The sequence below is a fragment of the Vidua chalybeata genome, chromosome 2, assembly GCF_026979565.1.
Source record: "Vidua chalybeata isolate OUT-0048 chromosome 2, bVidCha1 merged haplotype, whole genome shotgun sequence".
Taxonomy (NCBI): domain Eukaryota; kingdom Metazoa; phylum Chordata; class Aves; order Passeriformes; family Viduidae; genus Vidua; species Vidua chalybeata.
Window position 1 is genome coordinate 14294038 of NC_071531.1, and position 19085 is coordinate 14313122.

Consider the following 19085-nt stretch of genomic DNA (forward strand, 5'->3'; position numbering starts at 1 on the left):
CTGGGCTGACAGAAACACAAACAACAGCTTCAGGGATTGGCTTTTTGTCTGAATAAAAGGGACAGTCTTCACACGAGTATTTGCATCGTATCAGAATATCCAGAGCTGGAAGGGACTCACAAGGATCATCAAGTCTAACTCCTGGCCCTGCACAGGATATCCCCAAGAGACACACCATGTGCTTGAGAGCATTGTCCAAATGCTGCTTGAACTCTGCCAAGCTTGGGGTCATGACTGCTTCCCTGGGGAGCCTGTTCCACTGCCTGACCATCCTCTGGGTGAAGAGCCTTTTACTGATATCTGACCTAAACTTCCCGTGGCATAGTTTCAGGCTATTTCCTGGGGTCCTGTCACTGGTCACCAGAGAGAAGAAACTAATGCCTGCCCCTCCACTTCCCCTTGTGAGGTTTGTAGACCACGATGAAATTTCCTCCAGGCTGAGGAAGCCAAGTGACCTCAGCTGCTCCTCAAATGATTTCCTGTCAAGACCCTTCACCATCTTCGTAGCCCTCCTCTGGATGCACCCTAATGGCTTTATACCTTTCTTATATTGTGGTGCCCAAAACTGCCCCCAGCACTTGAGGTGAGGCTGCCCCAGGGCAGAGCAGTGGGACAATCCCCTCCTGGCAGTGGGACAGGTGGCTCTCCTGGCTGCCAGGGCACTGCTGGCTCATGTTCAGCTTGCCATTCACCAAGACACTCAGATGTCTTCCTGCAGGGCTGCTCTCCAGCCTCGCATTACCCAGTTTGTCTGTATGCACAGGTCAAGTGACATCCAAAACAAACAACTTGTCAAGTTGAAGGCTGATATCAGAATATCTGATCAAAACTCCTGTTCATGAACCAAAATAGCAAAATGGCTGAGACAGCCAGTGTATTCAAAGGTTTCAAAAGACACACTGCAAAACACTGTAGTTTCAAAGCTTGTCTGCCTGTTGACAAATACCTAATGGCCACTACCATCCTGAACCTGAAATTATGCCTACATTGAGAATGGATCATTGCTCTTTTTCCCTTTTTGTTACAATAAACTGTTGTCACTGACAGCCACTAGACATGGATCTAAACTCCAAACCTTTCTCCAAACACAGAGAAACTCTTCAGGAAGTTTCTGGACTGAGCTCTAGAGACTGTAATATGAAGCACTGAATTTTGTGGTTGTAATGGACCAATCCTAATGGCACTAGGCAAATCTGTCCTCTGAAGAATAACAAAAGAATTACAGAAATTACACTCTACAGGCTTGTCTTCAAAGACCCTGCTGGGAAGAGGTGAACAGCAATGAGTCTGGGTGAGAGAAGACAGTCATTGTTTTTCCACTCTAATTAAACAATTCTTTGACCTGGAAATAACATTTCTTTTGTTGGCTCATGCTAAATGGTGTTGGCAAATATTGAGAAGGATTCACAACAGACACAATTTTAATTGGAAGTGACTTGGAGACTAGGCTGACCAAAGAGCTTTTGAAAACTTCTTCATGGGGGAAAGGGCACGTACGCCATGGAGGAGACAGACAGCATGGCATGAGATATTTCTGTGTGGTCTAAGAACTATATGTGTAATCCTTTAAACCTGGGTTAAAAGCAATGAAGGACCATCCTCAGTTATAAGAGTAAACAAGCATGGAAATACTGAGAGAACAGGCAGTACCAGAAAGACCTTTAGCATGGATTATGGCTGTAGTTGTTCATAAACATGCCCAAAGCCAGGAAGTGCTCTTTTTTTTTTAAAGACTCGGATACAACAGAAGTAGGAGACTGGTCAAGCTTGAGGAAATGATCTCTAGATAAGTTCCATCTTCTTTTCATGAAGAAAATCTTAACGGTTTTTAGTCTGTGATGGGTAAGAGTAACATTCAGGGATATGATGTTTCCTCAAGTAGTGTGAATTCCTAATATAAATCTTAGTCACCAGATTCTTCTTAACCAACAAGGGCCAGAGAAGGAAGCAAAAATGTTGCACTATTAGAAATGACATGAGGGAATAAAACCTCCCATACATAATAAAGAAGAAACACTGCAAATTTGCAGGGCAGTACTGGCAGGGCCCTCCATTTCAGCCTTAGATATCAACTGACCAACAAAGGAAGGGACTCTAGAACATAACTGGCCTGCAATAGGAAGAGTTTGAAAGACTTAATACCATGTGTATTGAACCGACAGTATGAATTTATATTGGATAACATTGCATACTTTTTACAGAAAGGATGTTAATTAAAAGCATTAATGTGTCTGTCCCAAACAACATGCACTCCTAATCATCCTTCTGTTCTAGTTTTGGCCAAATCTCCATCCCTGTAAGTTCATTTAGAATTATAATTCTTTACTGGAAACAAGTGGTATATATAGCCTCCATATGAACAAAAATATTTTTGCTAGGATATTTTAATTTGAGGCAACAGAAATATTTAATAGAAATGAACTGTAGAGACTATTTCTTCTAAGTAGCTAATATAGATATGCTTTTAAAAAAATATGTAATGTCTTCAAATGACATTATGAAATAATGTCTTCAAATCTTCAAATGAAAATATGAAATAATTTCTGCTTTTCCATAAATCAGGACTACCATGACAACAACACAAGCCTAAGCAGAAAATAATGCATGCATCATTTCAGAATGTTATTCAAACATTGCTTTAGTGAAATTTCTAGAGAAAGTATAGTCATAGTACACACTAGTACTACAACTCCCATATTATGTTGTGCGTTAAATATAGCACCACTCTAAAAAGTAATGTTTCCTGCAGGCAGAAAGATCACACTAAAGAATAAGCCATTTCATGAAAACATTCTTATTTCAAAGCTCACACAGTAGAGGAAGAAATTATTATTTTTTAAACTGTAAAAAACAGTTATCACATTCTGATCAGTCACATTTGTGTTGGCCCTAGCCAGTCCTGTACAGTGCAATGCTAAGCCTGAAATATTTAGAAGTTGTTTCACTGGAATGAAACTCTAAAATGCACAGCAGACTGCCTGTTTCCCAAGCCAGCATCCTATCAATTTGGTCTGGTGTTTTTCCAAAAGAAACATAAGAGCATAGATTACATTTACAGCAAAGCTGGTAATAAAATTTAACTTCTAGCTTTCACATTAATATATTAAGTGCACAATTCCAAGGGTAAATCACTTTAAAATTCTACTCCTACATGTGTATGCAAACAGTATTTTTACAAAATAACTTCTTAAAGAAGAACTACCTCTTTAAATGCAATAGCATTCTTTTCTGACTTCTGAAAGACTGGTAGGTTCAATTCTTCTGCAGAATTACTACAGTGGGGAAACAGCAATGAAAACCCCATTGCTCCAATGTACTGAAAAGGGAACAATATCAATTGTTCTTCAGTACCAATAGTTTGCATTGTTAAAGTCCAAGAAAAGGAATTCTGAATAATTATAGAACTCTATTCTTAAAATATGTTGCTGCATTTGAAATAAATATCATCAGATACAGTAGCGTGTGTTGGTAATACACAAGCGAAAAATGTTTTCCTCTTAAATAGCATAAGGCGAGAATTAACAAATGAAGTGATCATATTTTGGGCTTAAATTAGAGTATGTTGTAAAAAAAAGTTGAAATAAGTAACTCCTCACAGAGCATCAAATTACTAGTATGGAAAAATAAAGACTGATAGATTAACTGAAAATACAGTATCCAAGAATGTTAATGGATTTACACCACCAGATTTCATCACTGTTTCTAAAATTCTTTTGTACCTAATTCCAGTGCTTATTCAGAGAAGTACAATGCCTTCCTGAGGAGATACTTCCAAGGTAGTACTTCCAAAATCATCCCAAGAATTTCAGCTGTCTGTGAGGAACAGACGCCTTCCTCACAGGAAGGGATAGTAATTTAACACTTCAAACTTCTTAAAGCCCGTCTGCAGCTAATTTTCACCATGCCACTCAAGCTATCAAGTAGGATGTTGATAAATTTCTTCATTCTTTCCATACTCATTTCAGGAGCAGAATTACTTTTTATTTATATAAGATGCCCAAAGGAGAGTCACAGTGAACTTCAAAGAAAGGAACTAAAATTTTATCTGTTACTTAATTTAGGACAGTCAAATGAAAAAAAAAAATCAGGAAAAAACTATGTCGTGGTAACACTTGTGGTTCAGTAGTCACAGGAATCTGTCACAGATACTTGGATATTAGGTGTGATTTAAGCAGTCATGCTAATATTCCAGGCAAGGTGTTGGAGCAAGGTGCCCTAGAGATTTTACAATAGCATGTTGAGACATTTATGTGCTAGGAAAATGCATGCACCTGATTCCTATGACTAACCTGAATAAGATCTGTACCAGAAATAGCCCTTTTATAGTTTTCTGAAAAAACAACCATCTCATATCACATATGGTTTCTATTACCTTCATAACTCATTGCACTGTGAACATTTTATTTTAGGTCTGAGTAGTCCATCTCTCCACTGGCTGTAAGAAGAAATGGATTCTGTTTTAAACAAATTAACTAAGAAGCACTCCAAGACCTTGTTTAAGCAGGCAGACAAAGGAAACCATATTAGAGATTGCTTTTGCTAAACTTTCAATAAATAATACCAACCTGTGTACTGAAGATGCATGGGGTGTCCTACATAGAGCATGTCAATATGGGGTGGATGCTTTACCCTGATTAGCCTTGTTTGGTTCTCCAAAGAAGGAGTCACACAAAAGCTTGGAACGAAGTCCTTATGGCAGTCCATGTTGGTTCGACAAACTTTGCTGGCTTCAATAACTTTTCGTGCTGGCATACAGGCATACTGCAAAGGACATTTAAAATCATCACGAAAGGTAAAAGTAAGCTATTTTCCAGAAGATCAAAATAAAAGGATCAAAATATTCCTTTTTAAGCAAAGAAATGCCTCACTGATATAAGCCCATGAAGAGCTAAAATCTGATTTTTTCCCTATTTTTTTGTTGTCAAATCATGACAAATCTCTACCTGTTATATTCAACCTGTCATTCCATATTTTGTAGTGTGGAAGAGAGGGCATGCACATATTCCAAAATAAAAGCAAACTATTTCTAGCAAAGTACACATATGCACAACAAAAAATCATGGCATCTAAACATAGGTCAGTGATTTCTAATGGACAGAGCCTGTATCAACATCCTAGTGACTTACCTGTTAAAGATGAAGTTTTAGCAAATAAACCAACAAACCTAACTGGTGTGTGGTAGCTAAGAAATCGTTCTCAACTAAGATGAAGACAGGACTCAATGCACTGCTGTGCCCCAACCCCTGCCTATAACACTCTTTCACTCTCTAAGTCTGACAGACCAGATCTTTCTTGCTCCCCACAGGCCAAAGACACTACTAGCACAGCACAAGGGAACAGGAAATTAGTTTTCTCCTTCATGTCTCTTGGAAAATCTCAGTAACACTTTTTCCCTTTTATTCTAAAAATAGAACCAAGGAATCATAATCTACTATTTGCCTTAGGAGGAAAAGCAAAAGTAATTTCTACCTTCTCAGCCCGATCCTTGCACTCCCCATAATGCATGAATGTCAGGCCCTCACCATTAATCCTGATACAAATTCCTTCTACTCTAACAAAGGATAAGACACACTTCCAAAAACTGCTGTATAGCACTGCAAAGACCATTTAAAAGAAATGTTCAAAGCCCACAGCCAGTCTAAGGACACTTGAAAGTCATAAGGTCTCAAGCTTCCTGATGCTTTTATTTCTTCCCTGTTCATAAGTAGCAACTACAAGCTCAAGAATGCCCAGGCTCAGTTGATAGTGATTTATCAAATCTTGCTGCCACTGCCATATTTCAAATGAACCGCTGGAATGTGTTCAGCTCTTAGTGGTTAAATACCCTGGAGTGGGAAGTTTACCAGAGTAGAAACTATAAACATAGCAGATTTGGAAAAAATTTATTTGAATTTCTTTGGGTATTTATCACTAGAGTCAGAACAATAACAAACTGGTATGTGTAGAAAAGTTTACACAGTTCATTCATGTGTTCTGCTTGTAAAGAACCAACAGAAATATTGCATCACTGTCAGTATGGAACACATATTTTAAAAAACAATGATATATTTTCATAAAATCATAGAATGGCTTGGGTTGGAAGGGACCTTAAAAGATATTCCATTCCAACCACAGTCACGGGCAGGGACACCTTCCCCTAGACCAGGTTGCTGAGAGCTCCATCCAGCCTGGCCTTGAACACTTCCAGGGATGTGACACCCACAGCTCCTCTGGGTAACCTGTGCCAGTGGCTCAGCACCCTCAGAGTAAAGAATTTCTTCCTAATGTCTAATCTAAACCTGCCCTCTTTCGGTTTAAAGCCATTCCCCCTTGTCCTATCATTATATGACCCTGTGAAAAGTCTCTCCCCAGCTTTCTTGTAGCCTTTTTAGGCACTGGAATGCTGCTAAACCCTTTTATAAGGGAGTAAGGCAAAATCCTACTGAGAAACTTTGTTTCTACATGACAAGAAAATCAACATCATGAAAAAAGATTCAAGTATGGGCCCTTATTTTGAGAAACTGGGCAATGTCTAGGACCTTCTCCTGCATGTTTTTATTGAAATTTAGGGCTTCAGACAAAATAAGTGAACAGGCAGTCCAGGGCTTTGCTTTCCCTGTAGTGCTGAATACTTAAAAGACTGAAACACAAAAATAAGCAATTTCAACTTCTTCTTAAAAGTTGTTTTTTCTCACCAGTATTGTGCATCCAGAATACTGAAAATGACTGAGGTGTCTTTCTGCCTAAAGGAATGAGGTGTCTAAGATTTTTTATGATTCTTTCAGAGACCCCCTGTTTAATTATGGGGAAAATCGTAACTAATATTTTGTGGTTTTTTTAAGCTGTAATTGGGAAAATAATATACATGCACACCTTTACTGCAAACTGTAGATGTTCTTAAACACTTGAGTATGTTGTATAGGTGTTGGCATATATTACTAATTAAACATTTAAAAGAAAATAGATTTACCAAAGAGAATTAGCAGTTTAAATAACTTACCAGATGGCTCTCCAACTTATTGCTGTATGAAAAGCAAATGTCTGTGAGGCTGTTGTTACTACAACATTCAACTGTGCCATCAAGTCTTCTGTAAACTAAAGAACAAAGGCATAGAGCAAATAATCAATATTATTTGCTGAAAAAATTAGTCTCTGAATGAAGTAAAACAATTATCCTGCAGCCTTCAAGAATTACACTAATTCACAGTCTAGCTGAGGCTCAGTCACAACTACAAATAAAGCTTCACCACCAACATGTGAATGTCCCATGATTTCAGTCACATCACATACTGATTTTTTCACCTTTATAAATCTCCTTGAGATACTGGTAATCTACCATTGCATTATTTTGAGTATTACAAGTTGCAAAACACTTTTATATCCATTGCCCCTAACTTGCACCAATATTTGGCATAGAAATTTGTTAGCTACTACTGTACTGATTTCACTGGCGGGCTAGGGAAATGGCAAGAGACTCAAAACATATTTTTTACATCATGAAAGCCTTCCAACCCTTCAAGGTTGCAGCAGTGAACAAATGATGTCTTAAACCATGATTTAACTAGTCTGGTAAAGAACCTTTGTACCTACGCTCTTGAAATGAATTAAGCCTAACTTGCTTTCCAGCTTAAACACACACAGATGCAGAAGATACAGTAAGGATCTGTATCACAGGAACTGCAGTCCCTTCCCAGGCAGATCAAGCCTGTGATACTGGTTGCTGATTTATCTCTGCATAAGCTGCAATCCACTGACATAGAGCTTTATGCCTGGGGCTTACAGGTGCAAGCACTGTACCGTACAAACCTTTTTTCAAGTACCTTGAGGCTAAGAAACCACACATATTTTTGAATAGCAAATGACCATGAAATTGGAATCCTTATAAACTACATTGAAACCACTTTTTTTTTTTTAATTTCAAGAAGTTCCTTAGGGCATTGTTTTCTCTCTACCTTCAATACTCAGATAGTTCACTCTCCATTTGTTTTATGGTCAACTAGATGGAGTCCATTTGCTATATACATTTTTATCAATACTCTGTATTTATGTCAAGTTGTGAACTGTCAAGATTTTGATAAATGACAGCTGCTCGAGACCAAGCAGAGTTCATTTAATTTCAGAGGAATATTTCTCACTGCTGGAGGCTTATGACTCCGAAAATGCAGACAGACTGGTCTGATTAGAAGGCAGCAGTGGGGACAATGGGCTGCTAACACAATACAGCAACCAGGCTTGGAAGCAGTATTGAATCTCCAGCACTAAGTCTCTAGTATTCCAATCTAAATAGGACTAGTTCATCTGCAAAATATGCAGTTTTATTACCCATGACTCCAAAATTGCACTTCAGAGAACAGCAGAATCTGAGGATATATATATCTACAACACCTGAGAATTGGTTCTTGTCAACCCTGCCCAGCTGTAAGCATGGGCCAGAGTTGCACTCTTCTTCAGAGGCATAATCCAAACTGTCAGACCTCTAAAAGCAGGTTTTTACCCACACTCCACTAGTTTCCAGTTTAAATATTTATCTCAGTACCAGCTATAAGATCACTTTCTTTACATTAAAAAAAAAAAACAAAAAAACACAACTTTTTCAGCCTCACGAAAGTTCTATAGTGCATCAAAAGCAGGGACAGTTGAGTTGCCTTACCTCCTGTTTATTCCCAGGATGATGGAAAAATGCAGTGACAATTTTAAAGCTCTGAATAGCATCCTACAAGCTTTGCTCAGCAGCAACCCCTTACCTCTGGAATTCAGTTTCCATGAATGCTTGGATGAAAGAAACTTTAAAGAGCTTCAGGGCATGTCACAAGATGCTCAGTCAATTTAACTTGACTGTTCTTTTTTGTTCTACTCAATTTTTGTTTATTGTTCTAGTTTAGTTCAGTTCTTTTTTTCTTTTTTTGGTTTCTTGGGGATAAGCCCTTACAGCAACAAGCACTCTAATGTATAAAAGGAAACAGAAGGAAGTAGACTGACTTCCAGAAGCAGTATGTGCAATCCAGACAAAACTGAGTTTATGGGCAATGACATAAACCCTATAGGGAGACACATCTGAAGAAGCAACCATAATAAAGCACATCACTGGGTTAAATCATATAATTTGCAATGTCATGCTGATCAAAGCTGTGAGGTAACATGAAATTTACATCTGCAAAAGATCACTGAGTTGGTCCATTTTACAGAACTTAAAATAGAGGAGATACTTGTACTACTGCTAAGAACCAAGTTCTGCAATATCCCGAAGAAGCAAATTTTATTATTCAGATCATACAGGGTATTTGTACAGAATGACTGAAAGACAAGAGAAATTCCTATATCTAGCCCTCCCTCGCTTTCAGATTTCACAAAACAGCATGGTACATTGGTAATTGCTTAAGACAGGACAGCAGATTTGACTTATAAGAAATCTGACTCCAACAACAAATTTTAAATCCAGAATAGTCTTTAAGACATTACCAAATTAAAAGATAAATTAATTAACATACAAAATAATGAGGAGAGCACCTTAAGTCATACCTCTAGCTGGAAAGCTTAATTGCTGTAGGGTGGCTGCACTTACACAGTAGCCGACCTGTGACTTCTCTGAAATGTCTCCCAGACAGGAATTCCAGTCTTCCACATTATAAACTGGGCAGTCTTGCAGGTTTGTGACAAGGTCTCCCACAAAAAGACCTCTCGGTCCATTGGCAGGAGAATCCTGAGAAGAACAGTGAAGTCAGTCATATTACTACAGGAGGATAAACAAGGATTAATTTACAATTCATTGAATACTATGAAATCTTTAGGTTAAGATACTAAAAAATGGGGGGAAGGGGAGGGAAAGGGAAGTCTCCAAGTGTCCTGGACACATCTTCAAATTTGAGTAATTATTTTCATATAGGTCAAAAGGTAGGAAAATGCACAACATATTAAGTTCAAGTAACTTAAATTAATACCCTGAACTTTTCAAGAAAGCAGGTGTACCTATATTTTCAAAGGTAATAAAACATTATAAATGTCACTCTCTCCTGAGTTCTATCAATTGATTTTTAGATACAAGAAAGACTGGATTTGATTAAGTAAAAAAAAAAATCATTCCTTTCCAGAATCCCAGAAGTCTATCTCTATTTCGCTTCCAGCTGACCAAACAAGGAAATCAGCTCAAAATAATCTTTAACATTAAAAACAGATAGCAGTAACTGGAGTGATAATGCAGTTTCCAGTAGATTTGCTTTGTGCCAATACTGAAAAACAGTTAAAACCAGAACTAAACCTGCAAACTCATCTCAAATGTCTCAACAGTTTTATAGTATGCTAATTAGTCTATCATTATTCACACCATGTTCCTTTATTTACTAATATTAAGATACCTGACACTGAAATGAAAACTTCAAGCAAGAAGTTCAGTATATTAGAATCTGCAAAGGGCTACAGTGACCAAATTTGATTGTGATAATAAGAGATGCATTTCAGATCACAAAGCATATAATATGGAAACAGCAAATCTCCTTCTTACCTCTGCAACCTCAGTGACAAGTGCCCCAACACCCGTGTAATAGAATGGGAAAAGAATGGCTGGCAGCAGAAACAAGACCATGAAACTGGCAACACCAAGAACAAAATTATGCCACACTCCTAAAAAGAAGGCAAAAAAAGTTTCTAAATAAATACTAATAACAAAAAGTTGGTTTTTAAATGATCCTACAGCTGCCTTCTAATTAACTTTCGTGAAATTATTACTGCAAGAAAAAAGAAAAGTTAATTTGTGAACATAGGCATAAAAGAAGAGTACATAGATTATAAACTTTAACTTCTAGGATGCCACTTTGTAAGGCAGTTTTAGAGAAACCTCTAAGCTCCTGAGAATTATACTGTCAAAAAGACAGGAGAGCAGTAAGTCCATTTCTAAGCTGTCCTTCTACCAGATTAAGATTTCATGTACCACTTATTTTCTAAGTATCAAAGGGTAGTGTATCCAGAAGAGAAACTGGGCGTCTGAATCAAATATTAAAATACAGTTGCTATCTACAGAGTTGTCTTCAATTATAAATATTAAAAAAATAGTGGAATGAAATATATTATGTGTTACCTTCTACCACAATAAACTGCTGAAATTAAGAATCTCAGTAAATGGGTTTATTTTTGAATAAATACTGTTTGTCCTAGAGAGCAAGATGTCTGAAATTTACTTGCAATTCAGTATTTGTGATGGTAACCTGCATTATTTCAATTAAAATTATGACATGTATATGCGCCAAATGAATTTAGGAAATTATTTGAAAAAAAAAATTCTTCTTCTACAAGAAAATATGGACCTGAAACCCCATCAAGAAACTAAATTGTACAATCAGCACTTCCTGACACGTTGTATTGGGGAACATATTTGCAATTACCATCTTTATAGTATGTGGGTCTCCATAAGAAGCAATAAGCCACTATCATAAGACACAGCTGGCATTCATCATCAAAGCTTTGTGGCTTTTTCCACATTCAGCTCTACACAAATTTTCTCATTAGTTTGTGATCTCGGACAAACAGTTTTGTATGAACAATGCAGGAAAACCTTTCAGTGTTGAAGAGTCTTTATTTCTTTCTTACAGTGTTTCATCCTGTTGTGAGGAGTTTGATTAAATTCTATACTTACAGTGCAGCTACAGTGCAGGAATTAAATTAAAAATATTTACAAATGTATTAAACCTATCATTCTTGCAGAGTATATAACACAGAAATCATAGCATATGGCAGACTTATCTCCCCATCGCATCTCACCTCCCCTTCTTTCACACTTTTAATGCTGCAGAAATGAGAGACATTCTTGATGGTTTTGAAATAAGTTGCCATTTCCACTGGTATGCGCTTCTTAAAGTAATTTTTTCCTATAGTTTTAATTGTATCTCATGGAAAGGCACTCAGATAGAGGAAATGCTTTTGTAATCAGCTCTCCTTATCTCACATACACACATTTATTTGTAACAAATACAGAAGTAGTGAGCAAATATTTTAACTTTATTGTTTTAATCTTTTTTATCTTAAAAATATTTTTTCAGCTTAACAGCTTAACAAAAGACAAAAATGCAAAATGGAAACAAAATTATTTTCAACTGTGTGGCTGCTACACAGAGTAAATTGAAATCCCGATCTTAAAATAGTAATAATAAAAAAGAGGTGATGGTACTGCTAGAGAGTGACAAGGAATACTTTCAAACAGCTGGGAAAAAAGGGCCTTGCTACCAAAATTGACACCATTTGCTGTGTTGAATACAGCAAAAAGTCTAAAATAGAGAGGTTTCAAACTCATCCCAGGTGATCCACAGAAAAATAAACATGCTCCAAATCAGAATACATGCAGAGGAACACTGCTCAGTCTACCTTCATCTTGCTAAAACAGCCTCATCCTTGGACACCTAATTCCTTACATTTAAGAAGAGACACTTTACACAACCCTAAAATACCTTAAAATAATTTATTAACTACTAATTAATTAAAAAAAGAAAACCAAAACCATTTAACTCCTGTTAAAGACAAGATGAAATATATTAAAAATTATCTCAGAAAGTCATACAAATATTTGAACTAATTATAAGAATGTGCTGCACAGAATCCCTTTTCATCTATCTAAGTAGGCATGGAATTATGCTATAAATATCACAAGTCTTACAAGAACACTCATTTCCTATTCTTGAACATATGATGCCATCTGCTGTACAAAAATATATTTTTTAATCTCCAGACTATAGCTGGACTACAAAAAGAATATTTGGTATTGGCCTCTAGTCTAGCTCTGTTACTTAGCTGCTATACAAAAATATGAGCATGTCTCCCTAAATTCAAATTTCTGAACACCAGGAATAGGTTCATTCAACTGTTCCGACAAATAAAAGAAATTGATTGTTTACTGAAGATTGCATTTTGTCATTATCAAACATCCTAGTTCTGAAACATACCTCTCATAAACTGTGAAAACATGCATTTATTTGTTACACCTAAGTGAAAGCAAGCCATTCATGCTGACCAGTCTTGCAACATGTTTGCTCCTGCCTTGTATTCCCCTATTTCAGGTTTCCCAAGGAACATGAAAAATTATTACAGATTTTGCTTGTCATCAAATCATGCAAGCAATTATTTTCTATTACAGCTTAGAATTCTATTTTTCTAGATAATGTCTCAGGAATCTATGTAATCAAACTACTTTGAAATTTAGTATGCCTTTTCTTTCAGTTCTGTTCCCAGTAGATGGAAATGGAAAAAGATTAATTTGACAAACAGAGCTTCCTAAAAGCCTATTGTATGTGAATGATTTTTGTTGATTCAGGTATTTGGAATACAGATATATTTACTTACCTAACATTTGTAAATATTTACTTGATTTATGAAAGCTTGAAAACATGCATGCTAAAGGCTTCTCTATGTCCACCCTCTATAGGATATTTTAGATACAATATTCAAGAAACAACATTAATAACTAAACATTACAACAGGCTGGCTGCTAGCCTGCAACAGAAAAAACACCAGTATCAAGAACTGACCCAAGATGATAACTTTTCTATCTCTATTTCAGTTCTTCAGGGAGCCATCTTTGTCTCTAGAAATAATAATACAAGTGGTTCAGGCACAGCAACACAGTCTCAGTTTGACTTTTCACCAGCAACCAGACTCTACTTCCCAGTAGCCAGAGACTTCAACAAACATCAATTCAAAAACATCTGGAGGTTATCTGGAGCCATAAGCTACGTTTCTCTTTGGATGTTTGTGTTTTAACCTTTATTTCCTCCTGATGGCAATATCAAAACACAGTGACCTGTGCAATAACACAACTCACAGGTCAGTGAAAATCAGTCACAATACTATTGAAAAATAGATTGTTCCTATTGCAGAAAACAGTAGTGAATTGTTCAAGGATGTTGACCTGTGCTGACAGGAAGTCGTTTTTCTCATAGCACCATTCTGGCTCAGTATTTCCCAGCTTGTGTGCTCCAAGGTTTTGCTACTTAGGCTTACAATGTGCAGAAATATCCCAAACAACAAACAAACAAAAAAGACAGAGGAACTTCTGCACCTAGTGCAAGAGCTCTTTCTAATGAGAGGAACATCAGAAACCACAGTTTTTCCCCAACTACACAACTGGAATTTCTTATGCACAACTATTCTGAATTGGATCTAGAATATAACAAAGCTTTTCAAGACAGGAAATTTGTGCTCATTTAAGATCCTAGAAACTGACATCTCTAGCCCAGAAAGCAGCTCAATAAGGACAGTAATGATCAAATGATTCTCTGAGATGGCAATACAGGTTCAGAACAGAAGGATCACTGTTAGGTAAAGAGAAGCTTTGGTACTTATTCATTCTAAACCTTAAATACTTAATCAAAGATTCACAATGATGCCTTGGAATAAGTAATGGTGCTAAGCAAAGATATAATAAAAAACCACAAACTATTACCTGCACAAAATATCCTTAACTGCTGAACAGGAGATATCAACTGCAAGTGAGTTGTGAAGAGGTCAACAAATGCTCCAGGATAGACAATGAAGATAAAAATTCCAAATCCATTAAATCGTACTTGTTCTCTTAAAAAGAAGAAAAGAAGAGTGAAGCTGAGTAATTGCAAACAAACAAAAGAAAAACTGAGAGATTCTACATAGCACACAGTTTTTGACAACAAAAATGACTAAATTTTAATTATAAAACTGATTTACTTTTTATACTATCAGTAATTGAAAGATAATTAAACTAAAGGATGTTTTCTGCAGTAGTTGCCACTTCTAAGCAGTATTCATTTTTAAGTTTGGTAAAAACATAAAGAGCAAGTTCAATTTCTTTTCTGTCTCCTGGTAACAGTAACACATAAAATACCTTTTAAAAACCTATTTAACTTCCATGTTAAGATATATTTCAACATTTGGGGTAATTGTTCTTTTAAGTAAAAAATGGCAGCCCGTAGGAAGCAGTTTCAAACTCATCTATGTAAAAGTATTTGCAAGAATCAATTGCTTTCCTTTTAAAGAAATACTTCCACAGTTCTGGAATTTTTAATTCTATTTCTCTTAAATGGACCTTAGAGTACGTTGTAAGCTAACAAAAATGAGGGAAATGTCATCTGAAAAAATGAAAACAGGTCAAGAGGTTAAAAGGACAAATGCTAATGCCCTTTCAAACCCTAACACTTCATAATACTATTTAAATATATTAGTAGCTGACGCTACAATATTATACAGATAATATTTTTCCCTAGGGTTTTGCAATTACTTTGAAATGGAATTTTTTTGGAAACTACACATTAAGGTTTTTTGAAGCTAGAAATTGTACAAGGGACTTAAGAGAGGCATGGCAAATTCATGTTCCAAGACAAACCAGGCACAGATCAGCTAATCCCATATCTTTACTGAGACAATATACTGGGTCTAACCTTTTCCTTATTTACATTTATCTATTTAATGTGTATATACACCAAAAGAAGACAAAGAATTATACAAAATTATTCAGAGTTAAGTCTCACACTAATACTGTGGAGTCAATTCATCCCATGCTACCAATTAATAATAGGCAGTTTAATGCCTGTTCAGGATTTCATGACTTGGGTAGAAGAAACACAGGAAGGAAGAAAAAGACCTGCTTGGTACGAGCCTTGACTAAGCTAAGGCTCAAGTATTTAAGCTCTTATCGTTCACAGCTAATGCTTTCTAGAACTGAAGCTGGCAAAAGTATATTAGATTTCAGGAAGGCTAAGTGACTTGCCAGAATAATAAAATTTGCACACAGCACAGCTTTTTAGTGAAGTTGAAACCCTGAGAATTTACAGTAACAGCACTACAGACTCAACATATGCCAGAAGGAGAATAATAAAGCCATGCAGAAAACAGCAGCAGCAACGTTGCCTGTGAATGTACATTGGACCAACAAATTTCTCTTCTGAAAATAGCTGGAAAAACTATTTTTTGATGAAAATATAACCTGAAATTGAATATTCAAAACCTTTGCTGTAGACCTTGAATAAAAATATCACACCATGAAGACACAAGAATTATTCTTCCTTTCTGCTTAAAAAGAGCTCTGTAGTAACTCCTAGCTTCTCTGCAGTCTGCCAGCAACATGCAGCAGAAAGAAAATTTTGTTTCTTCTTCCTGTGATGGGATATGCAAAAGGTTCATCCTCCACAGAAAATTCCCTGTAAATATCTGAGGGAAGAAAGCTGAAAGACAAGCAGAGCATATGAAACACAGAGGTTCTCAAACCACCCCTTTGAGTGAGAACCTTTGGGGTTACAAAAAAGGTAATATATGGGTTGAAATGCAGTCATGACTCCCTACACTCAGGAAAATCAAAGAAACAACTTAGGGCTTTATGCTCAAAGAAGAGATAATGATGCTGCCCAGGAGAAATGTGGAGGACACCTGATCATCAGTCCCAGTAATCACTGCTTAACCTTCTTATGCTAAAATGGCATTCAAAAGTAACGACTAAACTGCCAAATAATTTTTGTGAAGTAACCATCATAGTTAAGGACATTAAAAATATAATTTTTGATCAAAGCTAATAAATCACAGAGATTAACACAGGCAAATCACATTTGACCAAGTTATTGCTTCAACCTGTTCATATCATATTTCATGAGCTATGTTAAACAAATCAATTAAAAATCTATTTTCAAGTATTGCTGTGCAATAGCACAGGAGGTCAAGTGCCACAAGCACAGAAATGAAATGAAATTGCTATGTAAAAAACACAGCCACTTAAAAAAATTGTTTTAAACCTGATGTTATGTTTGCAAAGCAGAAGTCCTTTCTCATAATCTGTATAGTAGACACTGTATTAAAACTCTATCCCTAATTTGTACACCCTTCCAAACTTTGAATCTAAGGAAGCTATGAATTACAGACTAAACAGACTCTCTACATAAAACAAAGCAGTGCTAACAACACTTTGTTGTGAGAGTAGCAGAAAAGCAAAACAGAAATTACCGAATAGCTGCCACCCCATGGCCGACTTCATGTATCACACCGCTGATGAGGATTGCAGAGAAGAAATAGGTCAGCTGGCTGATGGGCAAATTGACACCAGGCACCTGTTGATGTGGGCATGACAACAAAATAAAACATAGGAGGAAAACAAGAGGTACAAAGACAAATCTTTCTGCCCCTAAATTTGCTGCTCTTCAGACCCACAACAGACCGGGGGCTGTTCTCATGCAGCACGATCAGTTTGCACCTCTTTTACCAACTTATTCAGTGTATTTTAAAGTATATTAAATATATATTCTTTTGTGGAATGTTAAATAGCTCTCCAGGCACAAAAGCCCTCTCCCTACCCTATATATTCCCCACAGCTCTGATCAAATGTGTCCTACTCTATATTAAGCTCAAGAAGTTTATAAAAATGTACAGACTTCCATTCAAATGAAATAGGCTTGGCACTGTGAGCATTAGTTTACAATTTCCTGCAGCCAGTCATGTAGCTATAGAAAAGATCCACCTTTCAAAAGAAAATAATAAAAATTGTATGGCTCTTTAAAGAGTATGAACATGAAAAGTTACAAAATGAGTTGACAGCTGAACAGTCAGTCTCTTCCTTCTCTCTTCCTATACAAATCATAAAATTATCCCAGTTTACAGGGTCAAATTTTTTTTTTCATCTATTCTTCAGGTTTTGCTAGTCTACACATGGCAATTCAACCTCAAAAAAAACCCACCTTGAAATGAGTATACTATTTTAATTTACCTAAGACATAATATGCAGGCCCCTCATATTCTTCCTGTTGCTGTGGATTCCCACCACTCCCAGGTCCTTCCCTGTGCTTGTCACAAGACTCCAACTGCTTCCAGACAGGCTTCAAAGTGGTCACTAGTCAAAGCATGAGGAACCGTTCCCTCCTTCTTCCTGATGGACCTTCATCCTGCTCGGTTCCATCCCCCTCAGCTGCTGGGCTGCAGTGGGATTGCTCTGGGACGTTTCTCCTGTCAGATCTACAGCTTTTTCTACTCAAGGCAGGCTGCATTCCAGTATGCTCACTAACAACTGATGTGAACACAACATGAATTGCAAGCCAGCCTCACAAAAGAGATGCTGTGGGCAAAAACTCCTGGCCTGTCTATAGAACTCTATAAAACCCAGCATCGTGGAAGACAAAAGGCTGCACATCCAACTAGGTAGGTTGGATTCTACCTTTGTTCAGTCCTGCACATTCTTCACTTATATGCATTTACCATCTGAGCAGCAGAACTCTACAAGAGTTGAGACAATCTTGCTAAATGAAATCATTCAAAAGGATTCATTAATGTTAATCACCTCACAAATTCTGTCCAGTGTGATGGTGACCAAGGAATTTACCTCAACTGGCTCAGCTGTGTTACCTCACAGTATGAAAGACAGCTACACTTCATTTCTTAAACATCACTGCTTGCATTGCAGCATCAGCTGGTGGCACTAATGCATCACTTCAGTGGTGTTGCCTCTGCAGTGGGAGGACAGATGGCAACAGCAAGAGCTGCCATCTCAATTCCACCATGACTACAGCCTGCTAGAACACAGCACCAGATGCTCTCAGACTTTACGTCAAAGAAGCTATTTTAAGATTCACCTAAAACAGAAGTTACCTCTCATGCAGGGTTCTGAAACCAATAGCAGTATTTTGTTAAAAAGCATGCTGTCTTGTATTTTATGGCCTTCTGGAAATGACTTTAGTAAAAGAAGATCCTTTGCTTGTAACTAATCTGCCTCTTTCCTACTTTTGTCAGTAGGCAACCAACACAAGAGGGGGCAGCTGAAGAGAAACAGCCCAGTTACCTATAGACTGGTATTTTAAATCAAGTACATGATTGAACAAAAGAGGAAGCGTACAAAAATCTTAATAAAATATAAGTACAACTGTTTCTCCCTCTCTCCACACCCAGAGGGTAAAGGCTAAACAGCTTTATGTCACAGGCTAAAATTAAGTTTACAAAGAAAAAGTGGGGTTTTGTTGTTTTTTTTTTTAATTAGTTTGCTCTCTTCCAGGCAGCCAAATACAAGTAAATAATTTAAATGAGAAGGTCCTCCTAAGTCATTCTTCACCTCTTTGCAGCCACATAAGTCTCTTTTTGGTGTCAATTTACACTAGCACATTCCCTTTAAAAAGAGTACTGAAACT

General features: G+C 36.9%; 1 protein-coding gene across 16 annotated transcripts in view; it reads right to left on the reverse strand.

The window, feature by feature from the left end:
- The window catches only part of MBTPS2 (membrane bound transcription factor peptidase, site 2), a 51865-nt gene that overhangs the window by 24117 nt on the left and 8663 nt on the right, over positions 1-19085 (reverse strand). For 14 of the 16 annotated variants that reach the window (XR_008429150.1, XR_008429149.1, XR_008429145.1 and 11 more), the window contains exons 4-9: positions 16921-17024; positions 14402-14529; positions 10478-10596; positions 9499-9679; positions 6980-7074; positions 4566-4761 (exon numbers count right to left, since the gene is read on the reverse strand). Coding sequence is in view for 6 of the 16 variants with exons in the window: in XM_053934053.1 (XP_053790028.1) it covers positions 4566-4761; positions 6980-7074; positions 9499-9679; positions 10478-10596; positions 14402-14529; positions 16921-17024 (823 nt within the window). In the remaining 10 variants the exon portion in view is untranslated. Of the gene's footprint in view, positions 1-4372; positions 4436-4565; positions 4762-6979; positions 7075-9498; positions 9680-10477; positions 10597-14401; positions 14530-16920; positions 17025-19085 lie in introns of those variants that run through there. The other 2 variants (XR_008429151.1, XM_053934057.1) reach the window with 2 other exon arrangements.